The sequence below is a fragment of the Brassica rapa genome, chromosome A02, assembly GCF_000309985.2.
Source record: "Brassica rapa cultivar Chiifu-401-42 chromosome A02, CAAS_Brap_v3.01, whole genome shotgun sequence".
NCBI lineage: Eukaryota > Viridiplantae > Streptophyta > Magnoliopsida > Brassicales > Brassicaceae > Brassica > Brassica rapa.
Genome location: NC_024796.2, coordinates 2,010,188 through 2,038,143, shown reverse-complemented (window position 1 = coordinate 2,038,143; position 27,956 = coordinate 2,010,188). Strand labels below are relative to the sequence as shown.

At 36.7% G+C, this 27,956-nt stretch overlaps 7 protein-coding genes across 12 annotated transcripts; 4 read left to right on the top strand and 3 right to left on the bottom strand.

Moving 5' to 3' along the window:
- Positions 1-169: 169 nt before the first annotated feature.
- Positions 170-2,635, bottom strand: LOC103850799 (NDR1/HIN1-like protein 6). Its single transcript, XM_009127586.3, has one exon. It carries the CDS (start codon positions 1,262-1,264, stop codon positions 413-415), a length of 852 nt encoding a protein of 283 aa, XP_009125834.1. The 5' UTR covers positions 1,265-2,635; the 3' UTR covers positions 170-412.
- A 690-nt stretch (positions 2,636-3,325) lies between these two features.
- LOC103850798 (probable serine/threonine-protein kinase SIS8) lies at positions 3,326-8,379 on the top strand. The gene is made up of 14 exons (XM_009127585.3): positions 3,326-3,908; positions 4,387-4,827; positions 4,981-5,084; positions 5,206-5,788; positions 5,907-5,988; positions 6,081-6,305; positions 6,402-6,442; positions 6,597-6,665; positions 6,765-6,865; positions 6,985-7,063; positions 7,164-7,331; positions 7,419-7,468; positions 7,550-7,726; positions 7,841-8,379. Exons 1-14 carry the CDS (start codon positions 3,462-3,464, stop codon positions 7,944-7,946), a joined length of 2,673 nt encoding a protein of 890 aa, XP_009125833.2. The 5' UTR covers positions 3,326-3,461; the 3' UTR covers positions 7,947-8,379.
- A 271-nt stretch (positions 8,380-8,650) lies between these two features.
- LOC103851224 lies at positions 8,651-10,245 on the top strand. The gene has a single exon (XM_033286039.1). It carries the CDS (start codon positions 8,837-8,839, stop codon positions 9,341-9,343), a length of 507 nt encoding a protein of 168 aa, XP_033141930.1. The 5' UTR covers positions 8,651-8,836; the 3' UTR covers positions 9,344-10,245.
- LOC103850797 (S-protein homolog 13) lies at positions 9,822-11,940 on the top strand. The gene is made up of 2 exons (XM_009127584.3): positions 9,822-9,843; positions 10,245-11,940. The coding sequence occupies exons 1-2, from the start codon at positions 9,822-9,824 to the stop codon at positions 10,811-10,813; spliced, it is 591 nt and encodes a 196-aa protein (XP_009125832.2). The 3' UTR covers positions 10,814-11,940.
- A 92-nt stretch (positions 11,941-12,032) lies between these two features.
- Positions 12,033-22,399, top strand: LOC103850795 (K(+) efflux antiporter 6). 2 transcript variants are annotated; one of them, XR_004455754.1, is made up of 21 exons: positions 12,033-12,550; positions 12,729-12,772; positions 12,854-12,915; positions 13,014-13,092; positions 13,163-13,224; positions 13,310-13,385; positions 13,494-13,568; positions 13,643-13,714; positions 13,804-13,887; positions 13,974-14,042; positions 14,158-14,235; positions 14,514-14,602; positions 14,692-14,788; positions 14,870-14,923; positions 15,054-15,149; positions 15,250-15,438; positions 15,521-15,598; positions 15,675-15,719; positions 15,788-15,877; positions 15,970-16,107; positions 22,256-22,399. XR_004455754.1 is itself a non-coding variant. In XM_009127583.3 (20 exons), the coding sequence occupies exons 1-20, from the start codon at positions 12,301-12,303 to the stop codon at positions 16,042-16,044; spliced, it is 1,764 nt and encodes a 587-aa protein (XP_009125831.1). In that variant the 5' UTR covers positions 12,033-12,300; the 3' UTR covers positions 16,045-16,248. The 2 variants fall into 2 exon arrangements, 1 of the variants encoding a protein (XP_009125831.1); XM_009127583.3 differs by lacking the exon at positions 22,256-22,399 and having other exon boundaries at positions 15,970-16,248.
- Positions 16,401-20,780, bottom strand: LOC103850794 (protein NDL2). Of its 3 annotated transcripts, none has more exons than XR_004455756.1 (11): positions 20,528-20,780; positions 18,710-18,809; positions 18,491-18,588; positions 18,262-18,350; positions 18,057-18,117; positions 17,875-17,961; positions 17,710-17,787; positions 17,541-17,593; positions 17,382-17,437; positions 17,162-17,297; positions 16,401-16,929 (listed from the first exon to the last, which is right to left on the bottom strand). XR_004455756.1 is itself a non-coding variant. In XM_009127582.3 (11 exons), exons 1-11 carry the CDS (start codon positions 20,585-20,587, stop codon positions 16,717-16,719), a joined length of 1,035 nt encoding a protein of 344 aa, XP_009125830.1. In that variant the 5' UTR covers positions 20,588-20,780; the 3' UTR covers positions 16,401-16,716. The 3 variants fall into 3 exon arrangements, 2 of the variants coding, with proteins under 2 accessions (XP_009125830.1, XP_033141928.1); XM_009127582.3 differs by having other exon boundaries at positions 17,541-17,597; XM_033286037.1 differs by lacking the exon at positions 20,528-20,780 and adding an exon at positions 19,048-20,112 and having other exon boundaries at positions 17,541-17,597.
- A 149-nt stretch (positions 22,400-22,548) lies between the features above and the next one.
- LOC103849015 (protein NDL2-like) lies at positions 22,549-26,927 on the bottom strand. 3 transcript variants are annotated; one of them, XR_004455755.1, is made up of 11 exons: positions 26,675-26,927; positions 24,855-24,954; positions 24,636-24,733; positions 24,408-24,496; positions 24,205-24,265; positions 24,024-24,110; positions 23,859-23,936; positions 23,690-23,742; positions 23,530-23,585; positions 23,310-23,445; positions 22,549-23,077 (listed from the first exon to the last, which is right to left on the bottom strand). XR_004455755.1 is itself a non-coding variant. In XM_033286035.1 (11 exons), exons 1-11 carry the CDS (start codon positions 26,732-26,734, stop codon positions 22,865-22,867), a joined length of 1,035 nt encoding a protein of 344 aa, XP_033141926.1. In that variant the 5' UTR covers positions 26,735-26,927; the 3' UTR covers positions 22,549-22,864. The 3 variants fall into 3 exon arrangements, 2 of the variants coding, with proteins under 2 accessions (XP_033141926.1, XP_033141927.1); XM_033286035.1 differs by having other exon boundaries at positions 23,690-23,746; XM_033286036.1 differs by lacking the exon at positions 26,675-26,927 and adding an exon at positions 25,193-26,568 and having other exon boundaries at positions 23,690-23,746.
- Positions 26,928-27,956: the final 1,029 nt, after the last annotated feature.

Here is a 27,956-nt window from a genome sequence, read left to right as displayed (position 1 = left end):
CGATGATATCATTGATATGTGAGATCAGATGGTTCAACGTCTTACATTTAACACATCTCTTCAACTGTGGTTCTTCAATATTGTCACTTTCTTTTTGCATTTTAAGGTTCTGTCAATGTTAGCATATTATGATCTTTACTTCAATGCTCAGTATTTAGTTGTTTTCAACTAATGCAATCACTGCCATCTCCAGGTTTTTAGTACTCAAATTCCTTATATTACATTTATAATTTTAAATAAGAAACTCCCAAAACAAAAACATCCAAGAAAGGTTTAGAAGCTGTGAATTCTCACTGACTCTTCTCTGCAAATTCGTAACTAAAAACTGAGAAACAAATCTCCTTTTGGATATATCCAAAAGTAATACAAAATCCAGAAGAAACCAAAAATAAAAATATCCAATTGTGAAAATTTAAAAACTCCATTTCCAGACCTTGACGCTAAGATCAGACTTACACTTAGTCCTCTTCGAGGTTGCTACGGTCGGAGTTTTACCTTTAGGTACTGTCCCTTCGAACCCTTGACACGTCACTCTGATCTCCACTCCTTCACTCTTCACCTTCCCCATTCGCAGTTTCACCTTCGCCCTCATCTCAATCTCAAACCCCACGCGCGCACGCGCCAGATCCGACTTCAAACGCCGAGCTTCTTCCGGATCCAGCTCACGCGCCGGCGCGGACGTCGCGATCACGCCCCGAAACGTCGTCTTGTTCTTGTTATCGCTAAAGAACGCCGGAACCGTCCCGTTCGCGACCGTCTCGCCGGACTTCGCGGACTTGACGGTGACGGCGAAGGGCTCGTAGGAGAAGGTGAGGTGGCCGTTGGGATTCTCCGAGAGGAGAGTGAAGTTGAAGAAGGAAGAGAGGTGGGAGACGGAGGTGTCCGACGCGGTGGTGAGGTTAACGCGGCTGATACGAAGCGACGGGACGGAGAACGACGGAGGACGGGGGCGGTAGATCACGTACACGGCGGTGGCGGCGATCGCGGCCATGAGAGCGAGGAGGAGGAAGATGAGTATCGACCAGAAACAGCAGCAGCAGCAAACTCGCCGGCAGCTTGGCCGTGATTGGTGGTGGTGGCGGCGGCTGTAAGGCTGCGGACGGTAAACTGGCCGGTTAGCCGGAATGTAGACTTGAGGCTTTTGGTTAGCTGTGCCGTTTGCTGTTCCGTTACCGTTAACGGCAGTGGGAGCCGGAGGAGGTGCTGGTGGAACTCCGTTAGTGGCGGTTGGTGGCTTGGAAGCTGGGAAGACTCGGTCAGTCATCTTCTTCTTCTTCTCAGATTCTTTCTCTCCCTAGACAGATCTGAGCAGCAGACAAGGTAGAGAGAGGGACAACACAGTGTTTTTTATGGAATCTTAATAGCTTTAAATGTGATATTCATTAATTATAGAATTCTTTTTTTTTATTGCTTTTTGGTTTTCAGTTTTTTTTTCTTAGGTTGTTGTGAATGTTCATGACTTCCATGCCAAGTCTGTGAAATCTTTATTGGGCGGTAAGAAATAATTAATAATGTATTATTCCATAAAAAGTTGCCCCAAAGTAAATACAGTTTTTCAATAAAGAAGTTTCCAGTAAAATATGAATAATTGTTATGATATATTATTGAGAAAATAATTAAATGAGGAATGATGGGTAGAAGAGTAACATTATAGTGTAATAAAATTTTAAAATTAAAGAAAAATTGTAAAATAGTAATCCACCGACAGGTTAGTGGTAGCAGTTCACTTTTTTTCTTATAAAAAAGGAGTGCACGCAATTGAATGAGTTTGAATTTAAAGTTAGTGCAGGTTTAAAAAAAGGTAAAATTAAATGAGTGCAGATATTGTAATAAATACTAGATTATGGATCCGAAGGTTGATATAATTAGAATAAGTCATTTTGTTCAGAGAGAGTAAATCCCAAGTCAATAAGTACTTACTTCACTGCCTCATCGGTAATGCTGCTATGATTTCAATGATGTTAATCCTTAATTTCGAGTTCTCAATTCCCAAGATTAGCATATACTTACTTAATATACACTTAATGTCCATCCATTATCTTACCCTTCCATCGAGTGGGCTTTAGGACTAGCATAAGACTTGAGTTTCTGGGCATAGTAAGAAATAAAATGTTTGGGCCTTATATGTAGTTTTTCTTCTAAATATCAATGGGCCTTAAACTTTTTGTACACTTGTTCTATCCTCTTGTACACTTGTTCTATGCACAGCTTCTGGCTAACATATACATTAACCTCACTCCAATGTGATTCTTAGTTATATAGTGTTGTTTCATCTTCACTTAGGAGGTATCAGAACTCATAGATCTTCAATAAAATTTATAAATAATCAAACATAACACATAGTTCAAGGTTTAGGTTAGCCAAAATTTTCAGCATATTTTCCCCGTTTGTTCCATTAAGTTTACGTTTTACATACCACCGGTTTAATTATTACCGCTCATATCAGCAGATATCCATACTGTATCTGACAGGAATTAACTTAATTAGTTTTGTTAATTTTTGACAACCTTAATTTTACTAAGATCACACATGCTGACATTCGAAGACCATTTGATTTTTTCCGAAGGTCTATGATTCTATAAAATCTGACATTTTGTTATTGTCTTAGATGAATTATTCAGGATCAATACTGAAAATGCTATCTTTGATTAGATATAAGCTAAGACTATAGCTATTGAACTAAAACTTAAAAGGAAAAAGATAAAGTTTTTTTTGGATCAGGGAAAGAAAATTGGACTGAATACATGGAAGTCTTTTTTTTTAATCAACATATACATGGAAGTCTATGGCTTTGATTAGAAATCATCATTTAATCGCGAAATCATGACATGAAAATAAAGTTACAATAAATAAAAATTAAATATCATCTTACATATATAGAGGACTAAATAGTATATTTAACAAACTAAATTTCTGAAATCAGATTTAGTCAAATAAAGAAATTGGTATCCAAAGAAGACATGATAGCCTGTATACAATTTAACTGCAGAATACACATACACATAAGTTACTGATTACAACAGTGACTTTTTTTTGTTCTGTTTTTAGCAACAAAAAAAAGTTGGAAAATCAGAAATTATAAACAGAAAAGAGGTCTGAAATGACATTAAAAATCTTATTGATACCAGTCTTACATAGTTTGGACTTGTTGTAAAAATGGTCAAAGCTATTCTAACCAAGTGGAGATGGCTTGCCGAATAAGAGTGCGCATTTTTAATCGAATCCTACTTACTTTCGAAGATGTCGGCGCACGTTAACCTCTAGTATTTATCCATTTATTTTATTATTTATCTGTGGAAGTATTTATTTTTCTTCGTTTTTTCATTGGACGTTCAGTTATTTTATTTTCCGAGAAAAAAAAAACTAAGCGAAAGGAAGGTTCATCTCTAGAGAGATAAACCGGAGGTTCCTAGAGAGAGAAAGAGAAATAAACAACAGATCACTCCGTCGTTGACGATTCGATGTCGAAGATGAAGCATCTTCTCCGTAAGCTCCACATCGGAAGCAGCAGCAGCGGCGGATTCGGCGACCATCACCGGCTAGACGATTCCACTAGACCGACGACGATCATCGATCCCAGCCCTGTTCCGAGCTCTAGCCCTAGCCCCGCCTCCACTTCCTCCGTCTCTTCTTCGTCAGGCTTCGGCAACGCCTCATCGACAATGCCGAGATTGGAACCGTTCGAGCCGCCGGGGCGTGATCTGGCGGCGGGGGACGGTGTGGATTTCAATCTGATGGAGGAGGAGTACCAGGTCCAGCTAGCTATGGCGATCAGCGTGTCTGATCCTGATCCGAGAGAGAATGCAGATACGGCTCAGCTCGACGCCGCCAAGAGGATTAGCCTCGGCGTTTCGGCTCCCGTCACCGACGCGGATTCGGCCGTTGACTTTCTATCGCTACGATATTGGGTATAGACTGTAGATTTGACTAGTTTAGGGTTTAGAGATCATTTGATTATCATTGGTGTAGAGGAAGTTGGATTTAGGCAGTGTTCTAAAGCTTCTGCCTAGTCAGCAAATCGGATATGAGCGAAACTATTTTAAAAAATCGGTTTAGGCGTTCAAAAAAATGGCTTAGGCGCCGGCATAAACAATAATAATCCTCTATAATACGCCTAACCACCACCTAGCTATTTTTAGAATATTGGATTTAGGTAATAAATTGGAGTTTGGGGGTTTAGGGAATCTGATCATTCAATTCTCAGTAGTTTAGAGGAATTGAGATACTTAGGCTCCGAATGTTTTTAACTGCCCGCACCGCACTTAATAATAGTAACAAACTATTTCTATATATCTATATGTTTTTGTTACTATTACGAACGCACCGCAGTTGTTTGTCATTCGGAATCTTAGGCTTATCATGCTGATGTTTCCTTTTTTATTGTAGGGACATAAGGTTATTAACTATGATCAGAAAGTCAGGGATGGTTTCTACGACGTGTATGGGATCACATCCAATTCTCTTTCACAGGGGAAGATGCCGCTTCTCGTGGATCTTCAAGCGATTTCGATTTCGGACAATGTTGATTACGAGGTCATTTTGGTTAATCGGTTGATTGATCCTGAGCTGCAAGAGCTGGAGAGAAGAGCATACGCTTTGTCTTTGGAGTGTCCAGAGTTTGCTCGCGGTCAGGTGTCGAGTGTTTTAACTCAGAAAATTGCAAATATAGTTGTGGAGCAGATGGGTGGCCGCGTGGAAAATGCTGATGAAGCGTTGAGGAAGTGGATGCATCGAAGCTATGAGCTGAGGAGTTCTTTGAGCACTACTGTTATTCCACTTGGACGAGTTAATTTTGGTCTTGCACGTCACAGGGCTCTGCTTTTCAAGGTTTGCGTTGAGTTAACAACACGTTTTACTTGTTTCTAGTTTTGGTCGTGGACCTCTTGGTTACTCTGTTTTGAGGGTTCCATCAATGAGCTCTCTTTTTGATCGTTGCTAGAAGATGTATGGTGAATCTAAATAGTTCCTTTTTTTTTCTAGGTGCTTGCTGATAGGATTAATCTCCCGTGTATGCTGGTAAAAGGCAGCTATTACACTGGAACTGATGATGGGGCTGTTAATTTGATTAAACTAGATGACAAAAGGTATTCTTTTGCTACTCTAATCAGCTGCCTTCTGCTCATATTCTAGATTCCTGATATTGGGCTCATTTTGTATGTGATGGTAGTGACTTTTGCAGAGTCCTAATTCATTCTTTACTTGCAGTGAATACATTATTGATTTAATGGGTGCTCCTGGTGCTCTAATTCCTGCCGAGGTTCCAAGCAGCTTTCTTCCAGTTGCTTGCACCGATACAAGAGTGTTTCCTGATGATCTGTTGCAACATTCTTGCCCTGTTCTTGAGAAAGAAACTGAAACGCCTGCATTTTCAGTTCTCGAAGAAACAGATTCTAGACCTTCTGGTATGGTGGCAAACTTATTCACTGGAAACCATGAAGAAAACAGTGACAGATTCGCTGTTGAGAAACATCAAACGGAGAGGTTTGAGCATGACTTCGGAAAGCTAATGCAAACACAGCAGATATCTGGTGAAAACTTGCCACCATTTTCTGGGAAACCGACAAGTGCGCAGAAAGTGAAAGTTAAGAATGTCTCGAAATATGTCATAAGTGCAGCAAAGAACCCCGAATTCGCGCAGAAATTACATGCTGTCTTGTTAGAAAGTGGTGCATCACCTCCCCCAGATTTGTTTATGGATGTCAATCCACAGAACTTGAAAGGGAAGAGTTTGCTTCAAGAATTTCGGCAAGAAAGTAGCAGTTCTGCTGTTCCATGCTACCCAGAAAAGGTAATCTTAGGATACATATCCTTTTTCACTAAATGAGCACAAGTTTCTTTTAATTCTTTCCCACCTGCCACTTGATCTGTTTCTGAAGTCTTTATTTATTTTCATCCGCACTGAATAGGTTGGATATCAATTAGCTGAACAAATTAGAGAATCTGAAAGGAGCCCCACAGCGTTGCAACTACCAGCTGTTTGTACCTCAGGTAAGGGATAATATTTTGTTAGCAGTACGGTTAGTGCCTTTAAGCAACTGTACAATGACAACGAAATTGTGAACCTCTCTCATTCCCAACAGCTGAGACTTACCAGCAACCAGGGGAGGTAGATTTTTTTATGGAGAGAAACTTTGATGTGGATAATACGGGTAAAGTTTCTTCACCGGAAAAGATGGAGAGCACTGCTGATGGGGAGCCCTCTGTTTGTGATAGACATGACCAAGGAATCAATCCATTTCTCGGTGAGGCTGCAAAATGGGAAATTATGTGGGAAGATCTTCAGATTGGCGAGCGGATTGGTATTGGTAAGGTTTGGTCTGTCAAATAGTAGATTTCCCTAGCAGCTGGAAACTTTATTATATACTAAAATGTGCTCCTTCTCTGTGGTGTATTTGTTGCAGGTTCATATGGAGAAGTTTACCGTGCAGAGTGGAATGGAACTGTAAGTTATGTTTTGGAGTATCAGTTCACTGATTCTTGAAAATTATGCTTAGTCTGCGGTTTCTAAAACCCTCTCGCCCATTTCCTTCCAGTGAAGGAGAATGCTGTCTTATACATGGGATTTTTGGACTAATTGTGTTTTTATTTTATTTCAGGAAGTGGCTGTTAAGAAGTTCTTGGATCAAGATTTCTCTGGTGATGCATTGACACAGTTCAAATCTGAAGTAACTCCAAAACATTTATTCATAGATAAATCTAATTCTGTCGAATTACTTGCATTCTGCTTAATCATACTATGAATGTTTTTTATTTTGTTCTGATAGATTGAAATAATGTTGAGATTGCGGCATCCAAACGTTGTTCTTTTCATGGGAGCAGTAACTCGGCCGCCAAATTTCTCCATCCTGACAGAGTTCCTACCCAGGTTGATCCTCATGCTCTTCTATTACAATTCGTGAACTGATCACTCGGTCTACTAGTTTGATGGCTAGCTCTCTTTTATCCATGAAATTATCCTTTTCTAACCGTGATGTTACTATGCAGGGGGAGTTTGTATAGATTACTCCATCGACCAAATCATCAGCTTGATGAGAAGAGACGAATGCGGATGGCACTTGATGTGGTATGCATGAGTTTCATTGGTTGAACAGAAGACTCTAGAAAGTTACTGCTATCTAGCATAAATCATCTGACACTTGGTTCTCTATCTGATTGTATTGCAGGCAAAGGGTATGAACTATTTACACACCAGCCACCCAACTGTAGTACATAGAGATTTAAAATCTCCAAACCTTCTTGTTGATAAAAACTGGGTCGTCAAGGTTTGTGATTTTGGATTGTCGCGCATGAAACACCACACTTATTTGTCCTCAAAATCAACTGCAGGAACGGTCAGTTATAACTCAAATAGAACCATTCCTTATTTCTCTGAGTCATAGTAACTTGCTTGATAAAATGTTCTGCTTATTGCTGTGCAGCCCGAGTGGATGGCTCCGGAAGTGTTGAGGAATGAACCAGCAAATGAGAAGTGAGTGGAATTTTCAAAGCTATGAGAATCTTATACATTTTAGTATAAAAGTATTTGATTGGTTTGTGCTTGCATGCGCAGATGTGACGTGTACAGCTTTGGTGTTATATTGTGGGAACTAGCTACTTCACGCATCCCTTGGAAAGGTTTAAACCCGATGCAAGTCGTTGGAGCTGTGGGATTCCAGAATCGACGCCTTGAAATCCCAGATGATATTGATCCAACCGTTGCACAGATAATCCGTGATTGTTGGCAAATGTAAGTCTCATTTCTTTTCTATAAAAATCCTTAAAAAATCTAGTATGTGTATGAATCCATGGGTCGGTGTCTCTGGGACTAAGTTAAGACGTCGAGTTATTTATTTTTGTGTAGGGAACCGCATTTAAGGCCATCGTTTACACAACTGATGAGAAGTCTGAAGCGGCTACAGGGACTAAACATAAGCAACAGAGGGAACACAAGTGAAAGTTTGATGTAAAGATATTTTAGACCGAAGCTGCTGATGCGTCATCACCTGGTCTTGGTTCAAAGAGCCAATTGGTGAGGGATTGCCACTATTTTTCTTCTTTTGCTTTTTCTTTTGGGTTGGTTTTTACGGTCAAGATGATGAGAGAGGAAAGAAAGATTGCTGGGTTAGGGAAAAAAGCTTGTGGAGCTCAATCGAAGTGGGAGCTCAACAAACATAAAAAAAAAAAAAAGAAGCCCTATTAAAACCCCCTCTTTGTAATTACTATTATTATTGTTGCTATTAGGTAAATGAACAGAAGAGGAAAAAAAGATGATGAAAAAGAATACAATAAGCCTACGGACTTTTTTATTTCTTTTGGTTTGAGATTTGACCCCAAAATCTGGTAAATGTAAAAACATGTGGGGATTAATGTTTTAAGAGCTTTATATAAGCTATAGGCTAATCACACAAACAGCTTCTGATACTAAATATATATATGTACTACATTCTTGTGTATATCGAGATAACCAATCTTGACGAGTTGCATCCAAAAATCTTGATAGTTTGTATAATTTGTAAGTTTGTATCATATACCAAAATTATTTTCGATAATTACAAATTATGAATCTAAAATTATATAAATATATACACACATATTAGCAATGCATTTCTGTGCATCTGGAAGGAATGTGAGTCAATCCGAATAACTAACAAATTGGTCAAGTCAACTGTGATAGGAACATCTAAGTCAAAACACAGATTAGTATTATGACAAAGACAGCAAATTTATAGCTTATAACACACGGTTACGCGATTTCTAAAATTGTCCAAACCGTTTCAATAAATTCTAATTTTTTTCTTCTCATTTTAAATATTGAACATCAGAGAGAGGACCTTTAAACAAGAAACGGCTGAAAAAAATGAAAACCCTAATAATATGGTGCCTTGTGTCCCAAGCAATCATTCTAGCGGGAAACTCAGCCGAGAAAGGAGACGTTGATTTTTCCATACTAATAAAAAACGAAATGTACAACTTCAAAAAACCTTCCGTTTTCTACCACTGCCGATCCTCAAAGAAAGACCTCGGATGGCACAAGTCGCAACCATCTTCCGAGTTTCGTTGGAGCTTCGAAGTTCCTCAGTTTGGTAACGGCGTGATGGTCCACAACTGTGAGTTCAGGTCGAGGCTAGGAACTGCTAATGTTGAGATCGAGACGTTGTCCACTACGGCTATTCTATGCGAGGGGCAGACATGCAAGTACGCTATTAGACGTAACGGGATTTATTTCATTGGTTACGAGTTGTATTATCCCTTTGGAGGGATTGTTGAGCTGTCTAGGCCTGTTGAGAAGCTAATTGAGCCGTGGACGCCTTGGTCACCGCATCAGTTGAGAGATTTGAACCGTAGTAAGCAGAATCATTCTTGATTCGGATCCTTGGAGTGCCAGTACATTAAATTATTGATAAATTAATTCATTTGTAAGTGATGTAAATGAATTCAATATATTTGGTTCCGTTTTGGATGAAAGAAATATAAGGGAATTTGTATTGTATTTTTTGCTATATACACTTTTTAAATAAACTTCAGTTTTAACATAATCAGTTTATCATATGCTTGGTTAGGCTCAGTTGCACTAGTTTATACTTAAGCACTACTATAACAACGCGGAATAGATAAGTCTTAACTCTTAACGGTGTACTCTCCACCATTCAAATAGATTTCATCGTCACATGTCGATCTGTTACCTAAGCCTACAAACTTGTGCCGATTTATTAATAAAAACATACACAAGAGTTCACTACACAACAAACAAAACAGAGCTAAATCAAGAAATCGGAATGAGGAGCATCCTTGTGTCATCCTAGCTTTACTACTTGACCAAAGATCATGCATGCGTTCCTAAAATGGTGTTAGCGTTTTACCTACGTTGGTACGTGTAGCTTCGCCAAGAGCCTAAGACTAACTCAAAAATTAGAAAATAAGAAACGATCTGATTTCAGTTTTTCACATCCAAAAAAATTATATATCCTAAACAGAAAGAAAAATATTCAACTCCTTAAAAATTATTTATCAATTACATAAATTTTGTGAAAAAAAACTTTCACAAAACCTCAATCAAAAGCTGGATTTAACCACCCTTACAAAATACAACATATATATTCTAAAATTACAACCCCATGGAAAAATTTTAAAGAAGAAAATTAAATATTACCAGAAGTTTGTTATTTAGTTAGATTTCTTACAAAACTAAACCGATGAAAAGGGGAAAAGAAAGCTCATCGAACATAAACATCCAAAACAAACAACCACTTTCGTTTACATATAAGTCACAAAAACAAAATTAAGAAAAACAAAACTATTCAAGAGAGCTATGGGGTCCGGGTTCAAGATCGGATCAAGTTTCCGTTTAGCCACCGCATTCACATGGTGTCTTCTCATTGCATCAACCTATGTTCCATCCACCACATCAGCAGCCCGGTTTGAGGTAAGAAACGAGATAACCAAATTCCCGGGAAGAAACCGACAACTCTCGTTTGAATGTTGGTCAACTACCAACGATCTAGGCTTGCATGCTCTCAAACCAGGAGAATCCAAAAGCTGGTCGTTCAAGGCGGTATACATCAAGTTACCGTTCATGTACACGTACTTTCAGTGCAGGTTCTTCGTCGGCTTTGGCTCGCCTGATGGGCAGGTCGCAACTGTTTTTGCTGGTGAGAGAAAATTCAGGTACGAATGCGATGATCAGGAGGAAGAGTGCATTTGGGTGGTGAAGAGAGAAGGGTTATATATAAGGAAGATCACAAGGGATGATAAAGGCCAAAGGCTTTACGAAGACGCATTGAAACTGGCTTGGATTGGTGGTACTAACTACTTCCCGATTTATGAGGATCAATAATCATAAACATTTCCATATAAATAGCAAACATATCTTCTATTTGTTTTTTATTTTGTTTTTTCTTTTTTTTTTTTTTTTTTTTGAAAGAATGTTAAATTAATTCAAACAAAAAGCTGTTTTACACTTTGTGTTACATTGGGATAGAAATTTTTTTTAAACTCAAACCTATCTATAACCTATCTCGTTGCAAACCATAGAACTAAACCTCCCGTGTGCGCTCGGGCGCGGATGGAAGACAGCCTATTACGAACGTTTTTGTCCACCAGCTGAATGAGCTGACTCGGGGATAGTGGACTTTCTCCATGCCGACGTTGATTACGTTCCCTCCATATGGCATACAAAGTTGCTTGGAACACATATCTCACTATGTAAAGCTCTGTTTTGTCTCTGTTTTGATCAATCACCAGCTGTATAATCTGGTCCCACTGGTTGGTATAGCGTGTAGCTAGCATTTATTTTGTTTTTTCAAACATCTTTTATTTATTTTTCCTCTTTATGTATACTTAGCAAATTCGAGATCAATACAGAATCAACTCTAAGCAATGAAAAGAGCATGTTGTTCACTCGGGCTTAGATGATTACAATAAATTACCTGAAAGTTTTTTTTTTCTTTTTTGCTCAAGCTCCATATTTTGGGGCCTTCCAAAGTTTGAAAGCAAAGTCTAACAAAGATTTCCAGAGAGTTGCAATGGAAAACAAAAATGCTTGAAACAAGCCATGTTGTATATTAACAAAAGTTTCATTAAGTTGAAATTACTAGAGTTTAAAATGATAATGTAGCTTTAGATTGACACATGTTTTTTTTATTTGTTCATAAAGAATTTTAAAATCAATGGTGTTTGAGCTGAAGTAGCAGAAAAATACAAGTTATATTCGAAAATGATTTGGCGAAATCATCCTATGAAGCCAAAGTAAAAAAAAAAAGAAATATGTAGATTTCAAAATTAGTAAACAAGTCTTTGGATTTTGGAACATACAAAAAGCTAACGCACTAGCCATCACACGGGTGACGAGGCTCTCACTGAGTACGAACATATTTGTATGAAATTCAGAAAAACAATAAACCATATAAAAAGAGTTATATTGAGTATGGCGTGGACATCTTAGCCAAACAATATCCAAAAAGTTGAAAATATATATGTAACATCATGTTTTGTCCTATAAATCGAAATCGAAATCAATATCGCCAACGAAGCCCATTATCATTCATCTTCCACATGGTCCCTGCAACTTGTTTATTACAAGAAAACAACACAACATCCGATATTGTATGTAGTAATATATTAAGATATAATAATACTGATCACATCTTCTTGTTATGTTGTGTATGTATGGACTAAGTTGTTGACCATTGCAATATCTCTCTTTCCCCGCTCTTCCCACTGTCACTTTCTTCTCTCTCTCTCCCCACTTGCGCACTCTGGATCACCCCTAACCACTCGCGACGGTGTTCTTCTTCCTCGGTTTAATCTAGATTCAGTTCTGCCATGGTGGTGGAAGGAAGAAGTAGAAGTAGATCCTTGCTCTCCTTTGAACTCACTCTCCTCTTACTCTCATTCTTCCTCTGTTTCTCTCTTTCTCTCTCTGATCCCGATCTGTTAGAGGAGGAAGCCGTCGCCAACTCCTCCGTAGCATCTCTCAACACTTCTTCTACTGGTAAGCCTAAGGAAGGCAGCTTCGCTGACATCATTGATCGTGCTCTCGAGAAAGAGTTCAATGAAAGCGACCAGACTGAAGGTATATATATTGAACTGGATCCGTAACTTAGTCCAATGTGGAATAATATGCATCTTCAAGATCAAGAATAAAGACATGCGTTTCCTGAAATGGAAAGTGTGTCTAGATCTTGTCTTCTTGTTAGCTTCTACTTTTAGAAAGGCCAAATAATCTTATCTTGTGGTTATACAATTGGCAGTGGCTGATCCTGGAAGCTTCAACAACAGTGTTGCTGGACAGCAGGTTTTGTTATAATCACTGGTTTGTGTATCATTTGAGTATCTAAATGTGAGCTTTGTTGTTGTTGTACCTTGTGGTGATCAGGCAGTTTTGGAAACTGTAGCCAGAGTAAAGTCAACAAAGAAAAACGAGACAAAAGAGGACAAGTACAATATTCAGTTTCTACTTCTTGTTCTCTCTCTCTAGAACTTTCTTATATGACATTCTATAATGTTTCAAAGTGTTATCTAATTTTCCTCTTTAGGCGGTTTCAACTCCATGATGTCTTCAACTTGGACAATGAAAACAGAGCTGAGGACACTCCAACTCTCATTGATCGAAAAGTAAGTTATATATTAGTTTGGTTCTGTTGTATTTGTTCTTACATGGCAATTTTTTTGGTATTTTGTCTAGGACAATGTCTTCATCATATCCAATTTCAAATCCAAGTATCCAGTATTGCAGCTAGACTTGAGGCAAGTTTCTTGTTTCAATATGATATTCTATTAATATTCTGAGTTAGTAATCTGATTTTTTTTTTGCTTTTCCTGTGGCATATAGATTGATATCAGACTTGGTGGTTGTTATTGTATCTGCAACTTGTGGTGGTATCGCCTTTGCTTGTGCTGGACAGCCGGTCCGAATTTATTTTGTTCTACTCTTTGTCTCTGTTAATATAATTTAGGTTTCAGTATATAATGTCTCGGTCTTCTGACTGTTGTGAATCACTTTGTACTTAATGCAGGTGATAACTGGCTATTTACTAGCAGGATCTATCATCGGCCCTGGAGGTTTGAACTTCATCAGTGAGATGGTCCAGGTGAGATGAAGAATGTTTATATATGCATATATGTGCTCTTACGTGTGTTTCTGCGCTTTTATTTTGGTATATAGGTTGAAACAGTAGCTCAATTTGGTGTGGTGTTTCTGCTCTTTGCATTGGGTCTAGAGTTCTCCACTGCTAAGGTGAGATCAACGTCTTTGGTTTGCTTAGTGTTAAAATAAAAGTTCAGTATAACCAACTCTTTTAAGGACCTTTCCCTCTTACTATGTAGCTTCGAGTGGTTAGATCAGTTGCTGTTCTTGGAGGCCTTCTTCAAATTCTTCTTTTCATGTTCTTGTGTGGAATCACAGTGTCGGTGAGTCATTTTTATCACGTATATACACTCTAAACCTTCTCCAGTTATACTCTTTGTGACATGTTTTCAATTGGTCTTGTTTGCAGTTATGTGGTGGTAAACACTCAGAGGGAGTATTTGTTGGAGCATTTTTATCAATGTCATCAACTGCTGTGGTAATTTCAGTGTACTATGTAACTCTGTTATAACCTTATCAGTAAGATTTTTTTTTTTTTTACTATTGTTGTTTTCTTATGTTCATCTTGTGTGTCTGCCTTGAAACTATTATAGGTGCTGAAGTTTCTCATGGAAAAAAATTCAACTAATTCTATTCATGGCCAAGTTACTATTGGAACCCTTATTCTTCAGGTATCTGATTATTCTTTTCATCACCATGTTACGTCCATTGCCTTTCTAGACTGTATAGTGTTATATCATTTTGAGTTTCGTATATTCATTTTGCCTAGCAGTAAGTAGACTTCGCTGTTGCTTAGAAATAAAAATTGGATTTATAATCTAATCGATGTGATAAGTATCATCTTACCTTCTCTTTTACCGTGATAAATAGCCTATTTAACTCAGTGGTTAGAGTATTGCTCTCTTTTTCCAAAATGATTTGGAGTTTTGATTTTAGCATATGTTTTTAGGATTGTGCTGTGGGTTTGCTGTTTGCATTGCTTCCAGTTCTTGGAGGAAACTCTGGTGTTCTTGAGGGAGTGTTGTCAATGGCAAAAGTGTGAGGAAAAGACTCATAAAAGTTAACTGCTCCTAAAGCGTATTCTAAGTATCAATGTTAATCATACTTTTTTTTTTCTTTTATAAAAGGGTGGTTGTGTTGCTTTCGTTTTTGGCTGTTTTGACAATATTATCACGGACATGCATTCCTTGGTTGCTGAAGCTAATGGTCAGCTTATCATCACAGGTACATGATTTTCCTACATTTTCTGTCCATTAAAATTAAGTTTGTAGATTATTAACCTAATCTTTTTTCTTCATTGATCAGACAAATGAACTCTATCAGTTAGCTGCTGTTGCGTTTTGCCTACTCGTAGCCTGGGTGAGTCTACTTTATCTTTGTGTGTTCATCAGGATTCTCATTTGTTCATTACTTCTCCTACATTTTCTAATAAAAATGAGAACTCTGCTGTCAACATATCTGTTTGACTTGGGGATTTATGTTTTTTCAGTGTAGTGATAAGCTGGGGTTAAGTCTTGAACTAGGTTCTTTTGCCGCAGGGGTCATGATATCAACTACTGATCTCGCTGAACATACGTTGGAGCAAGTAAGTTTTGACCATACTAATCAGTTGATAAGTATCTGATGTTAACTCCTTAAAGACTCCATAGCCTGACGACGCAGGTGCTTTTATATTTTTGCTGCAGATAGAACCAATCCGTAACTTATTTGCTGCTCTTTTCCTAGCCAGCATTGGGATGTTGGTTAATGTCCATTTTCTTTGGACACATGTGGATATACTGTTAGCTTCTGTAATATTAGTAATCATCATAAAGACAACTATAGTTACAACAGTTGTCAAGGGATTTGGATACAGCAACAAAACGGCTCTTCTGGTAAGAAAAATATTTATTCCAAACCATACTTACGATCATGTTTGCTTCCGTGATTCAACTAACCTTAGTTAAATTGGCACAGGTTGGAATATCTCTGGCTCAGATAGGGGAGTTTGCCTTTGTACTACTCAGCCGTGCCTCCAATCTTCACCTTATCGAGGTAAGTAACGAAACAGCTTCTGGTTGGATAGTATTTAAGAGTATAATGTATATTAAAAGGTTTGAAACATTATCAGGGGAAACTCTACTTGCTTCTCCTGGGGACAACCGCACTTAGCCTGGTATGATCAGATCATTTACTCTCTATATATGTGTTTTCAAGTAGCTGAGTTGGTTTTGGTTTGAGAAGGTTACAACACCTCTGGTGTTCAAAGTGATACCAGCGGTTGTGCATCTTGGAGTACTGTTAAGGTGGTTTTCTCCAGACACTTCTGTAGAGGTAAAGCTTGGTCTTGAATGTTATGTTATTTCTGCGTTTATATGTAATAATAATAACTAAATAAACAATGCTTTGGTTTTGGTTTTGAGCAGAAAGGAGAAATAGTAAGATCAGAAAGTCCTAAGCAACGAATGATACTGATGTCACGCCAATCCCACAACTCCTAAAACCACAATGTTTTCTTCTCATGTAAAGTTTTGTCACACAAAAAATCTATGTGGAACCCTAACATTGTTTGCTTCCTGGAACCCACTAACCTCTGCCCTTTTTCACCATATGTTTCACCTGTAATTAGTATTGTTTTTTTCTGTCCCTTCATTGTAATCTGTAATGAAAATATTTAATCAATATTCATATCTCTCAGTTTGTTATTCTGAAAATTTCAAAACTTGCTTTAATCTTTCTGAATTCTGAATATTGAGCTGCAAAGAGTCTTCCCTAGTATAATATGTAAGCACAATAGGCAAACACAAAAAAAAAACAATTAAAACATGAAAAGTAACACCGTTACTGGGAATTGACATAAAATATTATGATGATTTTTCCTTAAATAATTATTCAACCGAATGTACAGACATAACTCACTGAAGACAACTACTATAAAGAACTCAAAAACATAAACACCTGTATTCTCTCTACTATATATCAATCCCTTACCTTATTCCTCTTTTAACTCTTAGCTCTCTCTATATATAGATGATCAATATCTCTGTCTATATCTACAGCTTTAATCATAACACAAGAGCAGCTCAAACTCCAAAATAATAATGGCGATTCACGTAGTGTATCATCAGGTATATAATGTTGTAATATTTTCCGTAGCAGAGAAGGCAGCGTCGTCATAGGGAGAGTCTTGTCTTAATCGGCTTGAGCTTCAACCCCATGTTTTCAGGTGAGAGAAGCTCAGGGGAGATTCTGGTTGGACTCAAAGGACTTCTTGGGCTTATGCTCTGTGTAGGACGATACAAGCCATATCCCATCAAAAAGTATTCCATTGGTATTACCATCGCCTGAGGTTGTTCTTCAGTCACCAATGACCCACTTCCTTGTACCTATTTTATATACAGAACTATGGTTTAGAGCCAAACCGCTAACAAGGAAAATAGAAATTATACTATTGATGTACTCTCTCCTTTTTAAAATGATACATGTTTTGACTAAAAATTGTGGTAAATAGTTAATCATTAAAAATAATACATTTATAATTAAAATTTAAATATTTTTTAATATGTGTGAACGCTCTGAAACATAATTTTTCAAACGAATGGAGGATTTATATTATACCTCGACTAATGCGCCGTATCGTCTGTCTAGTTTGGTGGTCATGTGAACGGCCTCTGAGTGGTAACCAGAACTTTCACCAATGAATATTAAAGTTCTGCATTGCAGTTTCCTTAACCCTTCACTAAGATCCACTCTCCTGTATTCACACCAAACCAGAATATACAATAAGATAAGACTTTCAGCTTAACAATGAAAAACAACAGAGATCAACTATAGTTACCCGTTGATTGCCTCAAGGAATCTCCATACATTTGTACTCTGCCGCTCGCAAAGTAACTGGGTAGTAGAGAACACAACATATAAATTTTTACTTCGAAAAAATGTTATCAGAGAATTGCAAAAAAAAAAAAAAAAAAAAAAGAAGGAAGGTATTACTAACTCTTCTGCATTCTTGAACAATATCTGATTCTGGAACTTGAGCATTACCACGAACTTCCTATCATATGTCAAACATTATCAACTGTCTTATGCAAAACGCTATTTATAAGAAACTTTTTAAAACCAGAACCATATTTGTTAAGTGGTGAATGAGAGAACTGAGACTATACCTTGCTGAAGTACCGTTTGAGTAACAATTCCTTAACCACTCCACACATGCCATAGTAGTAAAGTAAATTAGACATAACCTGCATAAAATTATGGAAATGTTTGATAACCAAGGTCATAGCCACAAGTGAGAACCAACGAAGTTATCATTTTGGGAAGAAACAAACCTTGTTGCACAACCATTCTGACCAAGAAGGCGCTTGGCACAGTGGAGAGACGAGTATTAATCCCAGAACTCTCTGCCTGTACTTCATCTAGAAGAATTTAAGTTTCAAGGAAAAGTTAAGTATGATATCAAATAGAATAATATGTAAGAGAGGTATTGTTACTGTAGGTAAAAAATACTTACAGCAAATAAGGTCAGAATGTAAGCTCCTGCTGTGACACCCATACACATTACTGCACCAAGTCTGGATAAGAGCCAATAAGAAATAAAGTTAAAAGAATTTAGAACAAAACGAAGAAAAAAAAAACAAGATAAGGATATAAAAAGAATATATGCAGCTTAATGAAACAATGATCAGATAAAACTTATGCAGGAGGTGAAATCTTACCCAAAATAGTTAAGAACCTCAATAATCTGGTCAGCTAAGTCATCAGCTGAGAGCAAAGGAGCATCAACACTGATCACTGGAGCTCCCAACTGCAATAACTCTTGAAAAATAGATGTAATAAGGAGCATGAATTGTATTATCAAGGAAATGGAATAGCAGTTAAAACAGTAAAATAGCAGAAAAATAAAAAAAAAAGTTTGTAAAAAAAGATGAGACTTGAGTTACCAACCTCATGGCCTAGAGGACTTATGTGATATATGCAGAAGTTGTGGAGTAACAAGGAACTAGCTTCTGGACAAAACAATAATCCTTGAAAACAGAACATATCTGCAACATGACAAAACAAAATATTAAAAACAAGCATCAATTCAAAAGTTTTATTTTGAATAGTGTACAACTGAAGTTAAGGCTTATTTGATAAGTAGAGATGAAGAAGTATCTGACTTACAATTAAGAGCTAGATCAGGATATGTAATAAGAGCAGGTTTATCTGGATCTCCACAAACGGCAACACATACGGGGCCATAGGTAGTCTCCACAAGGTGCTCCTATCAACCCAAGAAAGGGTACGAAATAAATGAAAAGGTAAGAACATGCATAGATGAAGACCACACTTATAGCCTTCATTTCCTTTTTTTTTAAGTCATCTGTTAGATTATATTGAACTTTAAACATTGTTTCCAAACCATTACAAGGCTAACACCCCCAGGCCACAAAAACCCCCCACAATCATCAAACCAACCCCTGATTATGAGTCTACGACTAATACACTTTCCGTCGCCATACCTATACCAAAAAAGAATTCCAAAGACTACTCATAGCCATTAAACAGAGGATTGGACTTCCTCATTCACAAAGCAATTAAGCAACCATATAGGAGGACCTGCCGCTAATGTATTCAACAGACCAAACCAAAGTTTCCAACTTCACTTCACGCAAACTTCCAATCTGAAACATGATTCATATTCAAACGATTGATCCGAGACAAAGGCCAACGATTCCCGGACAGAAAGGGACACCGTCAGAGCCAAAAGCCAGCCTTATAGTGCTAAGATAGCCACTGTAAGCCAGAGACGAAGCCCGAAACACGGGAGTCAGGTCGCCGGAAATAGAGCCAGAAGAAAAGAAGCTGACAGGAAGATGACCAGAAGATCTCTGACATCTGATGCCTCGTTTGGAAGGTTGTCTGACCAGATCCAAGAAAGCTTAAGCACCCACATCTGAACCGGCTGAATACAACCACCGCGTACCAGAAACCAGATAGGAACCGACAAACAACCCAAACCAAACATAAACTCACCAGAATATCACAAACTTCTTGGTGGATCCCTCTTTACCCACCACAACACCTCGACCAAACCTCATAAAACAGAACTTAGGACAATAACCCACCCTCTCACGGCGCCAGCAAAACTCGCCGGACACCGGAGAGGGAAGATCTAGATCTACTTTTTCGCCTCTTTTTCGCCTTTGTTTCTCTCTCTACATTTCTTTAGTACATCATAAATTAAATAATGTGTTCTATAGCCTTCATTTCCATTGTGAGTAATATTACTTGTTTAGGAAGTAAGTAAAATAAGAGTAGCAAAGTTTCCCATTAAAATCGTATACTCATAACCAGCAAATACGGATTGGTCAAACAAAAGAGATTATTAAAAATCTGAACTACCAATAGAAGAACAAAAACTTCATTATGGAATTTCGCAATGATAATAAATAAATAAATCCTTAAGAAATATTAGAAACAATGAGGAAAGGAACGTGGAAAATGATCCTAGAAGAGTTGTATATATACTTGGAATCTCCTATTAGAAACAAGAATCATATCAACAAATTCACTCACACGTTCCAAAATGAAAGTGCGTATGAATCGAGGAAGACACTAAGAAAATACAACGTAGAAATCAAACAAAAAAATAAAAATAAAAATCAAACGTAAAGCAGAAACGTGGAATCAGATTATCGAGACAACACATTTCGTAGTTTTGGATATTATTACCGACACAACAAAAGCATCATTGATCATTCCAGTTTCAGCTCCAAACATAGTAATGAAGCAACATGAAATATTTTCTAGCATTGTTTTATCACAAAACGATTCAAGAAATTGCTAAAAACCACTTAGCATAATCTAAAACTAAAATCCACATAAATGAGTAATGTTTTTTGAGGAATAAAGCAGCTGCTCGAAGAATGCAGAACATATTAAAGTATTAAACATATCCAATAAGCTCTTTAAACAAAGATAATCGTAAAGATAATTTACCTGTCGTCTAGGAGACAATGCCTCCATATCAATGGAGACAGAACCGCTTGAATCTCCCATCTCTCTCTTTCTCCTCTGTATATTTCAATATAAGCAGAGAGTTATTATCTTCTTTCCATGGCCTTCCCTCTTCTCTCTCACAAAAATGTCTTATCTTCGTTTTTTTTCTTGTTTACAAATAGAAGACTTCTTGTTACTTCAGAAAAATATATATAGGGAAACTCGTTACTGAGTCACCGACGGTCGACTCGGGTTTAATGTAGGACCTGCAAAACCATAATCACAGGGACTAACTATATACCCTGATCAGCCTAACCCTTGGTTAAGGGACCGACAGTTTTATCATTCTTTCTCCTTCTAAACATTACATTCTCACCCTATATTTTCTTAATCATTGCAATTGATACTACGACTTTTCTACTTCAATTTATAAACCCAAAACGTGTCGGCACCCTCGTTTTCCACTATTTGTAATTTTCTTTTCTGTTTTCATTTTATACAAGCATTTTAAGAAAATTAAACGCTACTTCATTTTTTTTATTTAATGCTATTTTATATCAATCCCTATGAAATAATATGCTCAAAAATAGAAATAAAGAAGAAAGTAATTTAGAATACTCATTTTTCTCCCTTCGAATCAAACCCCATGAAGTAAATTTTTGGTACTATAATAGAGGGTTAGGATAACAGTGATGCATATATAGTACAGGGGCCAAAGTAAAGAATCATGTTTTTAGAAAAAAGTCCGCATATTGTTTTTTTTTTTTTTCATATTGTTGACTTTACGAGACAGGATGATGAATCTTCAGCCGTTGGATTTCAACTTATTTTTGTCGTCTTTCCTTTTATGCTTAGTCTTCTCCCCTTTTAAAACATGAACACCGTGTAGTTTTCTACGCAATAAACAAGGCCCATCGCATTGGAGGGTGAGAACACACATGTCGTTTTCTTGTCGAGTTGGTATGTGTCATTGGCACCCAACAAGAGCGTAAAACCATAAGTCCCTTTTGCTTAATTATAAATCCGGCCAAAACTTTCAAATTTCTTTTTATTTTTAAAAGTAACATTTATTATATGCTCCATTCTGAGCATCATAATTAAATTGATAAAAAAATATAAACAAACAAAGACATTATTGATATCAGCTTCTTAAACATGTAATAAAATAAAATTTATTTTCTACAACAGAAGAAAGAGCAGGTTGTTCAAAAAAAGAAGAAGAAAGAAGCAGTATCTCTTAAACCAGCTTCATGTTGACTGATTGATCAACTGTGACTGATGGTTAACGTTCATTGATTTATCATGTATCAACTTCGATGGTTGTATAAGTAATGAAAAGTCGATGGAATATTCTAAATCATAGTGTGTTGTACGCTTGTGACATTTTACATATATGTGTTTCACATTGTATGATTGATTGCAAGCAACAACTCAGTCGCATTTGAGTTTGTTTAATTTAATATCTAGAGATCAACAGGGAGATGAATCCAAAAGGAACAGCGCAATAGGTACCGAATAAACGTACCTACTTAGTATCCTTTGTTGAGTAACGATCACATATTAGTACCATTACATTCTTGGCGTTTTATCACCAGCTTTTGTATTTATATAGAATTATTTTTCATCCTATGTTTTTCATGGAAATATTTTAATGATTAACCCACCAACCACATTTCTTAATCTTTACATTCAGGATACCATTTTAGCAAATGATATAATGACCCTAACATTGTTTGCTTCCTGGAACCCACTAACCTCTGCCCTTTTTCACCATATGTTTCACCTGTAATTAGTATTGTTTTTTTCTGTCCCTTCATTGTAATCTGTAATGAAAATATTTAATCAATATTCATATCTCTCAGTTTGTTATTCTGAAAATTTCAAAACTTGCTTTAATCTTTCTGAATTCTGAATATTGAGCTGCAAAGAGTCTTCCCTAGTATAATATGTAAGCACAATAGGCAAACACAAAAAAAAAACAATTAAAACATGAAAAGTAACACCGTTACTGGGAATTGACATAAAATATTATGATGATTTTTCCTTAAATAATTATTCAACCGAATGTACAGACATAACTCACTGAAGACAACTACTATAAAGAACTCAAAAACATAAACACCTGTATTCTCTCTACTATATATCAATCCCTTACCTTATTCCTCTTTTAACTCTTAGCTCTCTCTATATATAGATGATCAATATCTCTGTCTATATCTACAGCTTTAATCATAACACAAGAGCAGCTCAAACTCCAAAATAATAATGGCGATTCACGTAGTGTATCATCAGGTATATAATGTTGTAATATTTTCCGTAGCAGAGAAGGCAGCGTCGTCATAGGGAGAGTCTTGTCTTAATCGGCTTGAGCTTCAACCCCATGTTTTCAGGTGAGAGAAGCTCAGGGGAGATTCTGGTTGGACTCAAAGGACTTCTTGGGCTTATGCTCTGTGTAGGACGATACAAGCCATATCCCATCAAAAAGTATTCCATTGGTATTACCATCGCCTGAGGTTGTTCTTCAGTCACCAATGACCCACTTCCTTGTACCTATTTTATATACAGAACTATGGTTTAGAGCCAAACCGCTAACAAGGAAAATAGAAATTATACTATTGATGTACTCTCTCCTTTTTAAAATGATACATGTTTTGACTAAAAATTGTGGTAAATAGTTAATCATTAAAAATAATACATTTATAATTAAAATTTAAATATTTTTTAATATGTGTGAACGCTCTGAAACATAATTTTTCAAACGAATGGAGGATTTATATTATACCTCGACTAATGCGCCGTATCGTCTGTCTAGTTTGGTGGTCATGTGAACGGCCTCTGAGTGGTAACCAGAACTTTCACCAATGAATATTAAAGTTCTGCATTGCAGTTTCCTTAACCCTTCACTAAGATCCACTCTCCTGTATTCACACCAAACCAGAATATACAATAAGATAAGACTTTCAGCTTAACAATGAAAAACAACAGAGATCAACTATAGTTACCCGTTGATTGCCTCAAGGAATCTCCATACATTTGTACTCTGCCGCTCGCAAAGTAACTGGGTAGTAGAGAACACAACATATAAATTTTTACTTCGAAAAATGTTATCAGAGAATTGCAAAAAAAAAAAAAAAAAAAAAAAAGAAGGAAGGTATTACTAACTCTTCTGCATTCTTGAACAATATCTGATTCTGGAACTTGAGCATTACCACGAACTTCCTATCATATGTCAAACATTATCAACTGTCTTATGCAAAACGCTATTTATAAGAAACTTTTTAAAACCAGAACCATATTTGTTAAGTGGTGAATGAGAGAACTGAGACTATACCTTGCTGAAGTACCGTTTGAGTAACAATTCCTTAACCACTCCACACATGCCATAGTAGTAAAGTAAATTAGACATAACCTGCATAAAATTATGGAAATGTTTGATAACCAAGGTCATAGCCACAAGTGAGAACCAACGAAGTTATCATTTTGGGAAGAAACAAACCTTGTTGCACAACCATTCTGACCAAGAAGGCGCTTGGCACAGTGGAGAGACGAGTATTAATCCCAGAACTCTCTGCCTGTACTTCATCTAGAAGAATTTAAGTTTCAAGGAAAAGTTAAGTATGATATCAATAGAATAATATGTAAGAGAGGTATTGTTACTGTAGGTAAAAAATACTTACAGCAAATAAGGTCAGAATGTAAGCTCCTGCTGTGACACCCATACACATTACTGCACCAAGTCTGGATAAGAGCCAATAAGAAATAAAGTTAAAAGAATTTAGAACAAAACGAAGAAAAAAAAACAAGATAAGGATATAAAAGAATATATGCAGCTTAATGAAACAATGATCAGATAAAACTTATGCAGGAGGTGAAATCTTACCCAAAATAGTTAAGAACCTCAATAATCTGGTCAGCTAAGTCATCAGCTGAGAGCAAAGGAGCATCAACACTGATCACTGGAGCTCCCAACTGCAATAACTCTTGAAAAATAGATGTAATAAGGAGCATGAATTGTATTATCAAGGAAATGGAATAGCAGTTAAAACAGTAAATAGCAGAAAAATAAAAAAAAAAGTTTGTAAAAAAAGATGAGACTTGAGTTACCAACCTCATGGCCTAGAGGACTTATGTGATATATGCAGAAGTTGTGGAGTAACAAGGAACTAGCTTCTGGACAAAACAATAATCCTTGAAAACAGAACATATCTGCAACATGACAAAACAAAATATTAAAAACAAGCATCAATTCAAAAGTTTTATTTTGAATAGTGTACAACTGAAGTTAAGGCTTATTTGATAAGTAGAGATGAAGAAGTATCTGACTTACAATTAAGAGCTAGATCAGGATATGTAATAAGAGCAGGTTTATCTGGATCTCCACAAACGGCAACACATACGGGGCCATAGGTAGTCTCCACAAGGTGCTCCTATCAACCCAAGAAAGGGTACGAAATAAATGAAAAGGTAAGAACATGCATAGATGAAGACCACACTTATAGCCTTCATTTCCTTTTTTTTTAAGTCATCTGTTAGATTATATTGAACTTTAAACATTGTTTCCAAACCATTACAAGGCTAACACCCCCAGGCCACAAAAACCCCCCACAATCATCAAACCAACCCCTGATTATGAGTCTACGACTAATACACTTTCCGTCGCCATACCTATACCAAAAAAGAATTCCAAAGACTACTCATAGCCATTAAACAGAGGATTGGACTTCCTCATTCACAAAGCAATTAAGCAACCATATAGGAGGACCTGCCGCTAATGTATTCAACAGACCAAACCAAAGTTTCCAACTTCACTTCACGCAAACTTCCAATCTGAAACATGATTCATATTCAAACGATTGATCCGAGACAAAGGCCAACGATTCCCGGACAGAAAGGGACACCGTCAGAGCCAAAAGCCAGCCTTATAGTGCTAAGATAGCCACTGTAAGCCAGAGACGAAGCCCGAAACACGGGAGTCAGGTCGCCGGAAAATAGAGCCAGAAGAAAAGAAGCTGACAGGAAGATGACCAGAAGATCTCTGACATCTGATGCCTCGTTTGGAAGGTTGTCTGACCAGATCCAAGAAAGCTTAAGCACCCACATCTGAACCGGCTGAATACAACCACCGCGTACCAGAAACCAGATAGGAACCGACAAACAACCCAAACCAAACATAAACTCACCAGAATATCACAAACTTCTTGGTGGATCCCTCTTTACCCACCACAACACCTCGACCAAACCTCATAAAACAGAACTTAGGACAATAACCCACCCTCTCACGGCGCCAGCAAAACTCGCCGGACACCGGAGAGGGAAGATCTAGATCTACTTTTTCGCCTCTTTTTCGCCTTTGTTTCTCTCTCTACATTTCTTTAGTACATCATAAATTAAATAATGTGTTCTATAGCCTTCATTTCCATTGTGAGTAATATTACTTGTTTAGGAAGTAAGTAAAATAAGAGTAGCAAAGTTTCCCATTAAAATCGTATACTCATAACCAGCAAATACGGATTGGTCAAACAAAAGAGATTATTAAAAATCTGAACTACCAATAGAAGAACAAAAACTTCATTATGGAATTTCGCAATGATAATAAATAAATAAATCCTTAAGAAATATTAGAAACAATGAGGAAAGGAACGTGGAAAATGATCCTAGAAGAGTTGTATATATACTTGGAATCTCCTATTAGAAACAAGAATCATATCAACAAATTCACTCACACGTTCCAAAATGAAAGTGCGTATGAATCGAGGAAGACACTAAGAAAATACAACGTAGAAATCAAACAAAAAAAATAAAAATAAAAATCAAACGTAAAGCAGAAACGTGGAATCAGATTATCGAGACAACACATTTCGTAGTTTTGGATATTATTACCGACACAACAAAAGCATCATTGATCATTCCAGTTTCAGCTCCAAACATAGTAATGAAGCAACATGAAATATTTTCTAGCATTGTTTTATCACAAAACGATTCAAGAAATTGCTAAAAACCACTTAGCATAATCTAAAACTAAAATCCACATAAATGAGTAATGTTTTTTGAGGAATAAAGCAGCTGCTCGAAGAATGCAGAACATATTAAAGTATTAAACATATCCAATAAGCTCTTTAAACAAAGATAATCGTAAAGATAATTTACCTGTCGTCTAGGAGACAATGCCTCCATATCAATGGAGACAGAACCGCTTGAATCTCCCATCTCTCTCTTTCTCCTCTGTATATTTCAATATAAGCAGAGAGTTATTATCTTCTTTCCATGGCCTTCCCTCTTCTCTCTCACAAAAATGTCTTATCTTCGTTTTTTTTCTTGTTTACAAATAGAAGACTTCTTGTTACTTCAGAAAAATATATATAGGGAAACTCGTTACTGAGTCACCGACGGTCGACTCGGGTTTAATGTAGGACCTGCAAAACCATAATCACAGGGACTAACTATATACCCTGATCAGCCTAACCCTTGGTTAAGGGACCGACAGTTTTATCATTCTTTCTCCTTCTAAACATTACATTCTCACCCTATATTTTCTTAATCATTGCAATTGATACTACGACTTTTCTACTTCAATTTATAAACCCAAAACGTGTCGGCACCCTCGTTTTCCACTATTTGTAATTTTCTTTTCTGTTTTCATTTTATACAAGCATTTTAAGAAAATTAAACGCTACTTCATTTTTTTTATTTAATGCTATTTTATATCAATCCCTATGAAATAATATGCTCAAAAATAGAAATAAAGAAGAAAGTAATTTAGAATACTCATTTTTCTCCCTTCGAATCAAACCCCATGAAGTAAATTTTTGGTACTATAATAGAGGGTTAGGATAACAGTGATGCATATATAGTACAGGGGCCAAAGTAAAGAATCATGTTTTTAGAAAAAAGTCCGCATATTGTTTTTTTTTTTTTTCATATTGTTGACTTTACGAGACAGGATGATGAATCTTCAGCCGTTGGATTTCAACTTATTTTTGTCGTCTTTCCTTTTATGCTTAGTCTTCTCCCCTTTTAAAACATGAACACCGTGTAGTTTTCTACGCAATAAACAAGGCCCATCGCATTGGAGGGTGAGAACACACATGTCGTTTTCTTGTCGAGTTGGTATGTGTCATTGGCACCCAACAAGAGCGTAAAACCATAAGTCCCTTTTGCTTAATTATAAATCCGGCCAAAACTTTCAAATTTCTTTTTATTTTTAAAGTAACATTTATTATATGCTCCATTCTGAGCATCATAATTAAATTGATAAAAAAATATAAACAAACAAAGACATTATTGATATCAGCTTCTTAAACATGTAATAAAATAAAATTTATTTTCTACAACAGAAGAAAGAGCAGGTTGTTCAAAAAAAGAAGAAGAAAGAAGCAGTATCTCTTAAACCAGCTTCATGTTGACTGATTGATCAACTGTGACTGATGGT